Genomic DNA, 14,342 nt, shown 5'->3' with positions numbered 1-14,342 from the left:
CTCTAACAGCAGTTTGCGCTGGAAAGTGGGCTGCCGCCTACTGCTATAGAAGTTGATGTGGCATTTGAGTCTTGACCAAGCGCAAGTGTGAACTAGGATTCATATACCCTCTCCAAATGCTTCATAATGCCATCTATGTTGCCAAAAGTTGCCAAATGCAAGATCCACACATTGTGAACTTCAAATTCTTCCAAAATGAGTCTGCGAATCTGATTTTCCTCCTGCAAATGCTTCAATGCTTTGCCAATGCAACCATACACTTGTCTAATCAACCATACATCAAGAACATGTGCCTCATGGTAGCGGTTCAAGGCAATACATTCACTAGTGCTTCTTCCAAGCTTTAATGGTGAGCTCAAAAAAAACAACACGCTTGCAAGGCTTGGGGCAGCTTGTCTTTTGCTTCAATCTTTCTCAAATACCTGCAATCCGCTCTAGGGTGTTTAGCTATGCTAACCTGGTAGGTCAAGCTTTCAGATCTGATGACTGGTGATGCTCCATAGCTACACTTTGCTCCACAGCCTCAATGGAAAGCTCAAAAACTAGAATTTTTCCTCTCTCTCTCTCTCTCTCTCTCTCTCTCTCTCTCTCAATAAACCCTAGATTGAGAGTTTCTAGCTCTAATGTCACCATTTGGCCACCCAACTAGTCCACCCGTGCTTTCTCATTATGTATGTACATTGGATTGGCGTCCATGGCAGTTGCATATGCCGGGGATTGATGCTACTCATGTGATACTGTGGACTTTGCTTTCCATTGGGACTTATGCGTGTGTGTACATGCTCGGAAATTCCTGGAGGATTGGTGTTCCATTGGGTCCGGTACCTTGTGTACTTGCCTAGAACACGTCTATTTTGCTAGTCTTATGAACGTGGATTGTCCATACCAATGCTGCATTGCATAGCATCTTTATGTGCTTGCTTGCAAATTGAATTTGCATGCTGTTTTTATGCTTGCTTGACCAAAGCGTAGTTCAGGGTAAGGGGACACGGCCCGTGAACCGTGCGTGTGAAACTGTCCACTGACATGGTTATGTGGCATGCAATAGGTGGCAGGTATTGGTCAAAATCTAGCCTTAGAAACTAGCATTAATTTATAAGTGAGTATGTACATACTTCATTAAGTTTTGGGCGACCAAAACTCACTCATAAATTATGACCAGCCCTATGTTTGCACACGCTGATGTCCCAAGGTGGACAAAGCTTAATGTCCACCGCCCAGACCTTATCCCCTTTGTTGAAAGAGAGCAATCAACCATCCCAGCTTGAACCACAAGTCACTTGTCCTCTCTGTTTAACACCGAGGTTAGACATCTCATTATCTCTCTCTAGAAGTAGGCGCCTCCCTTCATGAGGTCTTTGGCTGTATTTTTGCACTTTATCTTTCCCAACTCCATATCCAAGCTTGCTAGTGTGTTTTCCAAGCTTCCAAGTGTCACCATTTGGCCACCCAATTGGTCCACCCATGCTTTCTAAATATGTATGTACATTGACCTGGCGTCGATGGCAGTTGTATATGCTGGGCCACATTGTCGACTTGGCTTTTCGCTGGGACTTGTGCTTGTGTGTACATGCCCGGATTGGTGTTCCATTGGGTCTGGTACCTCGTGTACTTGATTGGAGCACGTCTACTTTGGTATAGTCTCATGAATAGGGATTATCTATACCAATGTTGCATTGCATAGCATCTATATGTGCTTGCCTGCAATTGAAATTGCATGCTATTTTCATGCTTGCCTGACCAATGTGTAGTTCTGGGTAAGGAGATGACCGCCCGTGAACCGTGCGTGTGAAACTGAGTACAACAAGCGGGGTTCTATTTGCAGTGGCGAACAAGCGCAACAATCGGGTAGCAGGTAGCACACAAGTTGGCACATGCAGCGGCTCTGAACAGGAGAGTCTGGCCGCAACACTTAGTACAGGCAGCAGCCAAATAGGTGGCCGTGGATATTCAAGCGACACAGGTAGTGCTGAAAGATGGCGCAGGCAGCTGTTCTTTAAGTGACGTACAACAGCTGTACAATGGCTCCATAGATGGGCGGCAACAGGTGCTGGCGATCCAAACGGCAGCTAGTTGTTGGTAGGTGGCATACACGGCCATTGGCGGTGGTTAATGTAGGTACGGTAAGTTTCAAGCTTCCATGATAATCTCCATGCTTCGTTGAAGATGTTGATGATGGTAAAGGCGTATCTCTCAGCTTGATGATGGTTGAGAGGATACTCTTCAACTTGATACTCAAGAAGGGCACAAGCTAGTTGATACTCAAGAAGGGCACAAGCTAGTTTTATCCTAGAGGGGAGCCTTGCTTTCTGCTAGAAAGCTTGCCCATGCTTTTGCTTTGCCTTTTTCACTTTGCTTTCCTCTTTCCTCTTTTATTTTATTAATAAAATATTACTCATCTTTTAATAAAGTTCTTGTGCTTTGCTTTTCTGGCTTCAAGGCCTTGCTTTTTGGCCTTGGAGCTGCTTTTTGAAAAAGTGGCTTTTAGCTTTTTGATCCGGCTCGGTCTCCTCTTGCCAGTGGTGCTCTTGGCTCGCGGTCAACCCAGTTTGACTTTTTGCTTTTCTCTGTGTTTTGACCAAGACTGGTGCTTTTTCTTGAACAAACCTTATGGTCCCTATCCCCATGCCTTCTTCCACCTGTCTAGTGTTCGGGCAAGGGTTCCACCATGTGAATAGAGCTAGGAAGGCCAAATAGTTACTTTCCCTCCCTCTTATATCGCAATTGTCCTGAACTGCGGGATGCAAGTGTTCCAAGCATTTCCATATGTTTCGAGTACATCCATATGTTCCAAGTACATCCATATGTTCCAAGTGTATACATATGTTTCAAGTATATCCATATGTTCCCAGTACTAGCCTTGTCTAGTGAGCTTGTGCAACTGGTCTTTTCCCATAATTGTGGTATCATCTGCTCATCTGGCAACATCTCTATGCCTTACCTTTGACCAATGGCTTTGTTCTTGATGATACTTCTTCATGGCCTATCACATGTGTTAGTTACAAGAAATGCATACTTACCTCTTGCAAAAACTAGAGAGAAGCTAGTCGACAAACAGGTATACATCATTCACATCTACTGAGTATTCCAAGTACCGGTCAAGTAGTCTGGAGCCCAGTGGACTATCTCATGCGATAAATTCAAGCTTTGTCCACACATCAAAAACATCAAGCAAAGTCAAACAAATTCAAACATACATGAGTATGCAGTGCACAAGTAAAGATCCTCCTGTCCATGGATTGTCTTGTCTTGTTTTATCGAAAACCGGTGCTGAACTATTTGGCTCCCGAAGGAAACCGCTCAGTCAATCTTCAAGGCCATCTGGTCACTAGGACCGCCCAAGAGTTCATCAATAGTCATCTGGGCCATTTGGTTGCATTGATTGCCCGACTATAAAATCCAATACAATCATTTGGGCTATTTGGTCGCAATGACCGCTCGACTGTGAAGTCCAATACAGTCATCTGGGCTATTTGGTCGCAATGACCGCCCGACTGTGAAGTCCAATACAATCATCTGGGCTATCTGGTCGCAATGACCGTTCAACGGTGAAGTCTAAAGTCATCTGGGCTATCTGGTCACAATGACCATCCAACTACGAAGTCCAAGATATTTGGCACAAAGGCCTATCCAATGGGTCACCTGGCATCGTTGCCACCCAAATACAAGTCTTTCTCCTTGGGCTATCTGGCATCATTGCCACTCAAACTAGAGCATGTCCAAGTAACCATTATATAAGCAAGATAATGATCAAATTCCATTCCAAAATATATATATGCAATTAAGAGGGCTAGTGGTACAATCTCTCCCTCTTGAATCTATCTTGTTCGCAAGAAGTATGCCTATACTTTAAATACATATGGACCAACCGGTTTCTCATAAGCTCGAAGTAGATCTTGATAGTCCTTGAAGTAGTCCACTGGCATCCATTTCGCATCCAATAGCAAATAATTCTCGAATTCTAAGAGGAACTTTCTGACCATTGTCTTTTCTCTTTTTCTCACAGAATGAAACACAATCTTTTCTAGCTCTTCCACTCCTAGTGGATCCTCCAATATAGGCTCCTTCGGAGAAGTCCTGTATATGGTTTCAATAAACTGACATGGAAGGCATTATATATCCTCCAATGCTCTGGAAGGTCCAACTGATAACATACATCGTTGATCTTCTTGGTATCCTGAAAAGGTCCATATGCCATCATTCCCATTTCTTGACTTTGGTTATCCAAAGATAAATCCAGAGCAATACTCTCCTATGGAACATTCGGAATCGGCAAGGGTTGCAATAATCCTGTTGGCTTTTGTCGATCAAACTTGACCATGTGACAAAACCAAACATTCGTGAGCATATAACTCAATGTCCGTTCTCATGCCAGGCCAATAGAAGTAGCTCTGTAAAGCTTGAATTGTAGTCAAGATGCCTCTATGCCCCATGCAGGGTGGAGCATAGCATTTCTTCGATCACTTTTGGCCTCAAATCCATTGTCTCATATAAACAGGTTTGGATCATAGTAACCCTCAAACATTTGAGCCCTTCTCTTGTCCTGTTCCCTCTTGGTTGTCCAAGCAAGGAATTCTTCGTCTCTGAGAAAATGCCTGAATTGCTGAAAATCATGATACTCATCTGATGATATGGCCATGGTCTCATGAGTAATGGATCGGTGACCCTGGTTCCCATCCTAAAATCCTAGATCGGCCTCATAGTTGTTCCCTTCATTAGGCCCTTGGTTTCCCTCTACTCTTAACATGGTTCTGTCACCCTAAGAAAGATTTCTTCAAGAGAAATCTTGCTCTGATACCACTGTAAGCCCAGCGGGGCGTGCCGCGTCAGATTCAACCACGTATCCAAGAGAGAAATATAGAGAGAGACGATAGAGAGGGAGAGAGAGAAGGGCTTAGGGAACTTGCACAGTACACACACACTGAGTGGGGAACAGGCCCCGCCCCCTTTGAGGAATTTATTCAAGAACAATCCACGGGCTTGCAAGCTAGGATCAATACAACCAATGAATACAAAATCAAACAAAATGTCGGTGTAGAAACCCAAGTCGAAGTCGATGTCGAGGCACGAGATCTCTGATGCCGAGCACACCATGATGCCAAGCACACACAAGAATGACTCACAAGAATCTCTCACCTGATCCAAAATCCAAATCCAATGAATCCAAGTCCAAATCCAAGTCTAGATCCAAATCCAAGTCCAAGTCCAAGTCCAAGTCCAAGTCCAAATCCAAATAATCCCCAGGCTTGTAGACGAGGTCCAACAGTGGTATGTGTAGATGATTAAGTACAAGATGATCAACTCTAATCTTGTTTTCCAGATGGAAGAAGAGACGGCCCACACGAGACCAAATAGAGGTGTAAGAACCAGGGTTAGCCCATGCAGCTGCACGGAGCTGGAATCCAGAGATGGAAGTACGGCGGGCAGTGGCACTGATGTGGTAACACAGGCGCTATCAGATGGCGCTTTAGGCGGCAGTATCGCTGGCACGACGATGGTGGTAGGCACATGGCGCACAGATGGCTGGCAGCTACAGTTGTTGTGAATGGAAGGCAATGTTGGCTGTGGTCAGCAGCGTCCAGTACAGCAAGCGACGGTTCTCTTGGCGGTGGCGAATAGGCGCAATAGCTGGGTAGCAGGCAGCACACAAGTTGGCACAGGCCAGTGGCTCTGAACAGGACAGTCTGGCCGCAGCACTTAGTACAGGGCAGAAGCCAAATAGGTGGCTGTGGATAATTAGGCAGCACAAGTGGTGCTGAAAGATGGTGCAGCAGCTGTTCTTTAAGTGACATACAGTAGCTGTACGATGGCTACATAGATGGGTGGGAGCAGGTGGTGGCAAACAGATGGCCACTGGCGGTGGTTATGGGGGTACGGTGAGCTTCAACCTTCCATGGAGCCCTGCTTTTTGCTAGAAAGCTTACTCATGCTTTTACTTTCCTCTTTTACTTTTATTAATAAAATATTACTCATCTTTTAATAAACTTCTTGTGCTTTGCTTTTCTGGTTTCAAGGCCTTGATTTTTGGCCTTGGAGCTACTTTTTGAAAAAGCAGCTTTTAGCCTTTTGGTTCGGGCCTTCGGCTTAGTCTCCTCTTGCCAGTGGTGCTCCTGTTGGCTCGCGGGGTCAACCTAGTTTAACTTTTTGCTTTTCTCTACTTTTTGACCAAGATTGGTGCTTTTTCTTGAGCAAACCTTATGGTCCGTGTCCCCATGCGTTCTTCCACCTGTCTAGTGGCCGGGCAAGGGGGCGTGGCCCTTGCGGAATGTCCACAGTTCGCGGTGTTCTTCGGATTGTGTCAATGATCCTTCCACAGGTTCACCTACGAAAACCTTGTTATGACTTCTCCTTCCTCTAAATGATAAGGCTTAATGAACTTCTCACAAAGTCACCAGCGTCACACCGAGCGTCACCGCGATCCAAAAACTTCACCAGACCATTCAATCGGTAGGAGCGACGAGCAGTGTGTACAAAGGGCAGGGACATAGTCAACGCGAGCTGATGAAATTGCAATGATCTATCCTCACCATCACGATGAAATTTCAAAAGATTACCCGAGCGTATCGGCCCAGGTGGTAAACTCGTTGAATTCATGAGTGGAGCACATGTTTAAGGGCATCACAGACCTGTTATTGCCTCAAACTTCCACCATGAGAATAGAGCTAGGAAGGCCAAATAGTTATAGTGCGAAGCAATGGGTGAAAATGCACCAATGTGTGTTTAGAGGCCAGCCATGCCTCATGCTTACAAGGCACATGTATCTATGTCTAATGCATCACCTTTTGCTCCTAAAATGATACCAGTCATAGGGGCTGTCCCAACGGACATACATGCGGAAAAACATGTTGAGATGCAAGTTAATGCATCTAAGTCTCGTGACTTCAAAGCCGGAGACAAATCTGTGAAATTTGATGCATATCATGGGGAATATGATGTATTACAAGCAATTGCTTTTATTGCCTAGTTTGATATTACTTTTAATGATGAGGATTTCACCGAAAAATCCATGATCTGGCATGTAAGCATGTTTATGAAAGATACTGCTGCTTATTGGTGGCTTACGGAGAAGCTCTCACTGAATCCTATTAGATCATGGGAAGAGTTCAAGGAGAGGTTCTATGCCCAGTTTTTGCCTCCCAATGCATTGAATGAGATAACGATGAAGTGGAATCGGGTAAACCAGAATAAGGGGAAACGGTGAATGCATATGTGCAAAAGTTTTTTGGAGGTTTCTCCATTTATGCATGTCACAACGGCGGAAAGGAAGATAAGGTTTCAATCGGGATTGCAACCCGTGTACAAAGCGGGACTACAAATGTATCCTGGTTACACCTTATACCAACTAATTGCAGTCACCACTCCCACCGAGCAATTCGAACTCAAGTTGAGTCGATTCAATAAAGCTAAACCCTCATTCCAAGGCAAAGAGAGGGCTGTCCAAAACCTGAAAAATAGTGGACAGCCACTTCAAAGGACCAAAACCAAGATAAAAATGGTCCAAAGGCGGAAAATAAGTCTACCAAGAAGCGTCCCTTCCAAGTGAGAGACTATGGTCTCACTCCGGAGCAGAAAAAGCAGTATATGAGCAAGGAGAAATGCTTTACTTGTGGTAGCACGGAGCATATTGCAAGGGTACGCCCAAACAAGAAGCAGCGTGATAATGCGAATGCATTGAAGCCTAATGTGCATATGGTTCCGGATGTGCATGGCAACACTTCACATGATAGCAAAGACAGGGTTGTATGTAAAGCTTGGGGACAGTTTAAGGATCAGCCTGCTTTGTTCATGTTTGATTATTGTGCAAGTTGCAACTGAGAAGTTCATATCTACACAGATGGCAGCTACTTTGGGTATTGAAGTGGAGGACATGGGTCCTCAAATTGAAGCAGGGGCTACCTTTGTTGGTAGAGAAGTGTATGTTATGCCTATTATTGGCAAGTTGCGTATACACATTCAAGGTTATGTGGATCATGAGGACTTTCTTGTAGTTCCTTTGAAAGGTTGTGATATATTACTTGGAAAGCCTTGGCACTCACACATTGATCCGCACAAGGCTTACAAGACCAACAGGATCACCTTCATGCATAAAGGCCGAGAGCATGTGTTGATGATGGTGAAGAGGGTGATACCATTCCCCTTGTATCTCATGTACAAATTAAGAAAGTAAACCTTGGGAAAACCAAGGTTATGATCTTTCACACTTCCAAACGGGTTATGAAAGATACAATGATCACATATAGAGGCATCCAGGTGGAGGTGACCGAATCATATGTATACTTGGGTATTACCTTCACTAGTAATGGGAGTTGTTCCTCCATGAGAGAGGCATCACATGAGAGGCTTACCCGAGGTTATGTTGCCCTTGCATTGATGGAGTGACAATGTCATCAGGCTCACTTCCAGGAGCCTCGCACCAAAGGATGGCTGTTTGACACCTTAATCACCCCAACTATGATGTATGGAGCACTGGTATGGGCTCCTAGGACCTAACCTCTCCACATATGATTGGCGTCTGATGGAGAGACCACAAATCCTCATGATCTCTAGGATGATTCACATCAAACCATCAGTACCACATGAGATCGTTAGAGCACAGCTTGCAGTGCCCCCCCATGATGGTAGAGGCTCTATTTCAGGGCATAGCCTATATCAGACGCATCAGAGGCACGGGTCTAGAGAGACTACCCTGCCTGGCCATGGAGTCACGGAGTATTGCCACAGAGGGCCATCACCCATCATGGTATGCTGCAGTAGATGAGTGGTTCCTAGCACATGGGCTCGATATGGATAGAGTACCGCCCTTCCAGTATGATGATGACTCCCCATACTTTACACTCTCCTGAGAGGAGATGAATAGAGTTCTGAGACTGGATTTGATCCAAATGCACACCAGGGAGACTTGGTCGGGTTCCCTTCTCACCAAGATGCAGTACTACAGAGATCATTTCCTTAGATTCACAGAGGATGGATTTGTCAGACACCCAGGCTATATGGATGTACACACGTCTCACGCCATCAGGGTGACTGTTGGTCAGATTAGAGTTTCCTCTCACACTCTAGAGATTGAGGCAGCCTTGAGAGGACAGAGTATGCAGATTATGCCACAGAGAGGTAGAGATAGAGGAGCATTACATATGGAGATGCCCTGTATATTATGAGATCAGAGGGAGATACCACTGCTTGTTTAGAGAGGATTTTGGCCCACTTAGCCGGGTGATGGAGTATCCTAACCATAGATGCTTAGGCCTTTTCCTCCTTGAGCTACACTGACATAGAGAGAGGCTTCTATAGGTGCAAGCTAGAGATCCCAGCCACAGATCACCAGCTTCTTCAGGCCTATCAGCAAGCCACATCCCCCTCCCCTTGTATCATCTACCTCCTAGACAGTGACTGCATAGTGAGCTGCATATGACTAGGATTAGCTTTTCATTTCAGTTTTTCTTTCCATGATACTCAGGACATGGACGTGTTGTATACAGATTTGACCAGGCCAATCTGGCCTTCCATAGACGTTAATGTATCTTTTCTTTTCTTTTCTTCTTGGAAGAGCACTACAACCAACTCATCAAACATAAGGGCGTTGTGGTTGTCCTTCATCATGAGCCGAAGTATGGATGCAAAACCTTGGTATGAATCTGGTAAAGCTGTGAGAACAATAGACACCAATGAACTGTCTAGATAGGCCTCATCCCTCATCGATACATGCTACAAGTTGCTCATTGAAATCTTTAATCCTTGTGAGGAGCTCATCCAATCACTGCCATATAAATGGCCACAGAAGCCATTGTCATCAAATTTATCTAAATGCATAGAGTTGGATGCCATCATGCGATATAGGAAGGAAGGTCTTACCACTTGATTGTACCAAGGGCACCGTCTAATCTTTATTCAAGTATGCTTAGTTCCTTTCACCATAAAGATACATGTGTGTTTAAAAATTCAGAGATTCCCGAAGCTTTGGCATATGAGTAATACTGAGGTTTAGACTTGCTTTGATGATTTTTTTCTTAGGTTTGAGATTAACATTCACTTGAGTTTGTTCCCTACGAGTCGTCATTTTTCACCCCAAATAGCTCCCAGGTTTTTCTGCAGAATTGTATCCTGTTTTGGAGTAGATGATTGGGGTGTCAAACCAAGGGGTAATGCGATGTGATGACATACATTGCTGTATGCCCTGATAACATGTGAATACAAAATACAGATACATCACGGGCTCATGGGTACAATGAGGATAGCGGTTGGGAGACATCATGATCATCCATCAAGAATGTCCAAAATGGATGAATGTAGGACCTCGAAGAGGCCCCTCATATCAACTGCCCATAGGGGGCCATCTCTCTGTTGCTGTAGAATCTCCTGGATCTGAAGCTGTTGTGTGTTCCGCCTCGGGCCAGAGTGCCATGGAGGTCTGGCCCGCGCTGTCCTGGGTGACTCCTGAAGGTCGTGTAATGATGCAGCCCCCAACTGTATGTGTTGTCTGTTTCTCTTGGGTGGATCCTCAAACTCCAATGGCCCTCAGGGTTGTCGTTTGGTGGAGTCCTCATGTGTCCTGGAACAACCCAGTGAAAGTGATAATCAGGGAGAGGTGTGCAGCAAGAGACTTGCAAGTGCTAATCAGTGAGAGACTTGCAAGTGTGTCACCTGGAAGAATCCGGTGAAAGTGCTAATCACAGAGAGGGGTGCAGCAATAGGCTTGCAAACAAAATCACATACAGTAAATCGATTTCTTGAATCATAAACTATGAAAGAATGTGCAGCTGATTGTTCTGGAGTACAATGAATGATCAAACTGCTGATACCAGCCCAAATTTCAGATCCTTCTCCTCACTTCTTGAATCACCTGTAGACCTGTGCACTGAAGAGCCTTGAGTACACATACTTGATGATTGAACTAGCAACTTGAGGCGCCTATTTAAGGGCCTATGTCTGCAGGTCAGCTAGTTTATGTGGGTTGTGGATTGCTAAAAATCCACAAAATAAACTTTCTTGCAAAAATAAATCCACAAAAAAACTTTTTTATATGTGGGCGCCCATGTCGACTGTCATATGTGGGCGCCTATGTCTGGCTGACCCAGACCTAATGTCTGCCCAGCACATCCGTTTCTCAATCTGTCGTACCTTCCCTGCCTGACCTGCATGGAGCTGCTCCACCAGTGCCAGGGCAGCCTGTGCGCCATCTCCTGACTCTGGCCTGGCTGTCCATGCTCCTGCCCACACAAGCCTTGGCTGCTGCTGCAGTCTGCCTTGCACCTGCAGGTGGGTCACATTTTACAAAGGGGAAAGCGTAGAGGTTGGGGAAACCAATGTGTTGCCCCCCATCCTCTGTAATATCTATCGTGCCCTGCCTGGAATCATCAACCATGAGTCGACTACCTAAAGAAGTACGCAGCCACATGTGTGATTGCCTGTGCAAGATCTTTTCACACCTTGTATGGGCAAGCTTTGAGGTGTTGGTCTCGAATCATCAGGATGTGATTGCACCACCTATCACGGCTCTTCATAATTTGAATCATCAAGATGCAATCTCACCACCTATCACGTCTCTCTGTCTCTCTTCCCAAGATGTGATGTCACCACCTATCATGGCTCTATGCAACTCTTTCCCGAATCCCGATCACCATCTTCTGACTTTGATTCTGTGCACCTCCTAGCCCACAAGCATTCTGTGTTACTATGCATATGGCTAGGGGGAAGAGTTTTTTGACTCTTCTATTGTTTCCTTTCTCTTTGAGAACCTTTACCTTTCCCTGGGTTTGAATGGATAGTAACAACCCACTTGGTGGCAAGGTAGATGTATCGGATCGGATGGCAAGCTGTAGTAAAGATAGAAGTTTCCCTCCATTGGCAGATCTTTGGAGAGGATAAGGCAAGGAGTTGTGGGCTGATCCTTATCATTGTAAGTACAGGACTCGTCTAGCTCCATCCTAGCTCTGGACTAGGAGCTCTAAGTCATATTCAGTCTGGGTAGGATATAGCTGAGGCCATGTCTCATGTTGGCTCTGGAGAAACCTACCGTCTAATTAGGAGGATGGTTTGTCTTTGTATGATGATTTTTAGCTGATTATTCTCTATGTTGTTCTTGGAGGCTACTCCCGATCGGAACAGGGCTGCTCTTTCCTTGGTGTTGTCTTTTGCTTGTACCTCTGGTTCTAAATATAAAATCCTCAAGTCTAGACTCACTAGTGCTACAAATTTCATGTCGCTACTTGGGGATGTCTGGTGGTTAATAGGGGCTAGGTTTTTGGACATGTAGACTGCCTTGATATTTGGACTGCCCCATCTGGTGCAGATTTGACCTTAGCTGGAACTTAGTGATGCTCACCAACTGGACCTTGTAGGTTATCCCTGAGGTGGACACAGGCTGGAACTAGTGTGACGAACTCTAGTGTTGCAACTGACGTAAAGAGGAGCTGAAGGTTTGTCTTCGATAGATCGCATTTGAGGGTATCCTTTATTGGGGTTGTTGAAGGGGCCACCATGGAGTCGTCCTAGGGGTGGGGAACTAGGGACGGTCAGTGTCAATGACGAGCTAACACCATTGCTCAGATTCCAGAACATGAAATCGAGTGGGAGTAAAAAGAAGGGCTAGCAATGGTGGGAAGAAAGAGCAGGAAGGTGACTGGATGGAGAAGACAGCTGAAGAGACAGGATGAAGGGGGGCTGCCTGTGGAAGGGAATAGGAAAGTGCGGTGAGCATTGTATAAGCGGTGGGCAGAAGGTAGAGCTGCAATGGCATGCAATGCGATGGACAGAATAGAGGCGACCATATAGAACCTCTTCATCCTTTGTTACATTCCTAAGATGCTTGATGCTTGCTCTTACATAGACCTGTCTAGATAAGTTGCAAAACAATGAAAGCACCTTAAGACACTCAATTAAGTGTAAATGTTATAATTGATCTTAATAATTATCTAGCATGGCGTCATAGTTCTGTGATGTATTCTAACATATGTGGACCATCTTTCTTTCAGAAGCCTCAGCTACCCCAGCTACATCAGGAGCAGCCTTAAATAATAAACTGTCGGTAAAAGAAAGGGCGCACTTTTGGGCACACCTTTCAACTCTTCCTCTTCTTTTAATTGTGCTATATCTTGGTACATAGTGATGGGGAGCTGCCATTGAGATGGTGCAAGCGGGCAGCAAGCCTCTGTACGTTGATGAAGATGTAACATATGCCACTCTATTGCAAGGTTTTTAGTGGTTGTGTTTGGCACCAATTCAACTTGTAGCATACTTCAGAAATTTTGGCACCAATTCTGGTTGAGTTTGTGCATTTATTGAAGTTTCAGAATTCTCATAAGAGGAGAGTTTTATATTGGATTGTGAAACCACCTTTCACAGACATTTGAAGCAAACTAGTAAACGTGAAGTTTTTATATCATGCCGTTTGATTAGGGGGTAGATCAATTTACTTCGTCACTTTCATCCAGCCGCCCCCCTCACAAACTACGTTGCAGTAATTAGGTCAAAACATGGACGTGCCATGGCGGGTGTACTCTTGCACTCTCGTTTCTTGAAGCTGCCTGTTTCTCACCCCCTCCGCCTGTGTGGTGGGCCACTGCTCTCCTCTTTCCAAACCACTCCCAGCTCGGCTCAAAGGTGTTGCCATCGCTCACACCTACGAGCCTTACAAGGTCAACTTCTCATCGCTTAGCACTTTGCATGTTCTGTATGCCGATGAAGAGAGAGAGAGAGAGCAAGCAGGCCTAGCTCTGTATTGCAATGGCAAAAGAGAGAAAGAGAGGCTGCACTCCAGGCAGGGAGGCCGTCCTCATTGCATGATATTCTCTCACCAACCTAATGGCCAGCATCGCACAAGCAAGCTCTGCCACTTCTGCCAACTCTGGAGGACCTGCTCCTGGCGGTTCTGCCCCCTCCAGTACAACGGGCTGCTCAAGCAGTCTCAACTAACCGGAGCTATCAAATCGACAAGCTCATCGGCCCAAACTTTTTACTTTGTTGAGTTCGAATGGAACTCCTTCAACGTGATGCTCTGTGGCCAATTGTCTCAGGCGTTGAAGCTAATTTAGGCAATGCCGGCCAATGAGGTGATAGCTGAAGTGGTGAAGGTGTTTGCCTAGGACCAAGAGGTCCTGGGTTCAAAACCCCCCTTGGTGCTTCCTCTACGGCATCGCCTACGGGTGGATAAATAAGCACCTACGGGTGGCTGTCTATGGACGGTGAAATTTGGTAACTATGGGAGGATCTTGGGCCAAAGGCCAGTTGAAAAAAGAAATTTTTAAAATCTAGGCAATGCCGATCCTGCTGCCCAAGCACTATGGCAACAATGAGATGTGGCTGCTCGGAAGGAAATCATCCTTCGGAGATTGTCGAGTCCAGAT

At 45.4% G+C, this 14,342-nt stretch overlaps 1 protein-coding gene across 2 annotated transcripts in view; it reads left to right on the top strand.

Annotated features, from left to right (window-relative positions):
• Positions 1-13,377, top strand: part of LOC147625443 (uncharacterized) — a 33,421-nt gene extending 20,044 nt beyond the window's left edge. For both annotated transcript variants that reach the window (XM_086818776.1, XM_086818775.1), the window contains exon 5: positions 12,972-13,377. In XM_086818776.1, coding sequence (XP_086674902.1) covers positions 12,972-13,102 — 131 coding nt within the window. In that variant the 3' untranslated portion in view covers positions 13,103-13,377. The remainder of the gene's footprint in view (positions 1-12,971) is intronic.
• Positions 13,378-14,342: the final 965 nt, after the last annotated feature.

The sequence above is a fragment of the Cibotium barometz genome, chromosome 24, assembly GCF_041138505.1.
Source record: "Cibotium barometz isolate CiBa-2024 chromosome 24, ASM4113850v1, whole genome shotgun sequence".
In the NCBI taxonomy this organism is placed as follows: domain Eukaryota; kingdom Viridiplantae; phylum Streptophyta; class Polypodiopsida; order Cyatheales; family Cibotiaceae; genus Cibotium; species Cibotium barometz.
Note: the sequence above shows the minus strand (reverse complement) of the source record. Positions and strands in the feature narration are given on the sequence as shown.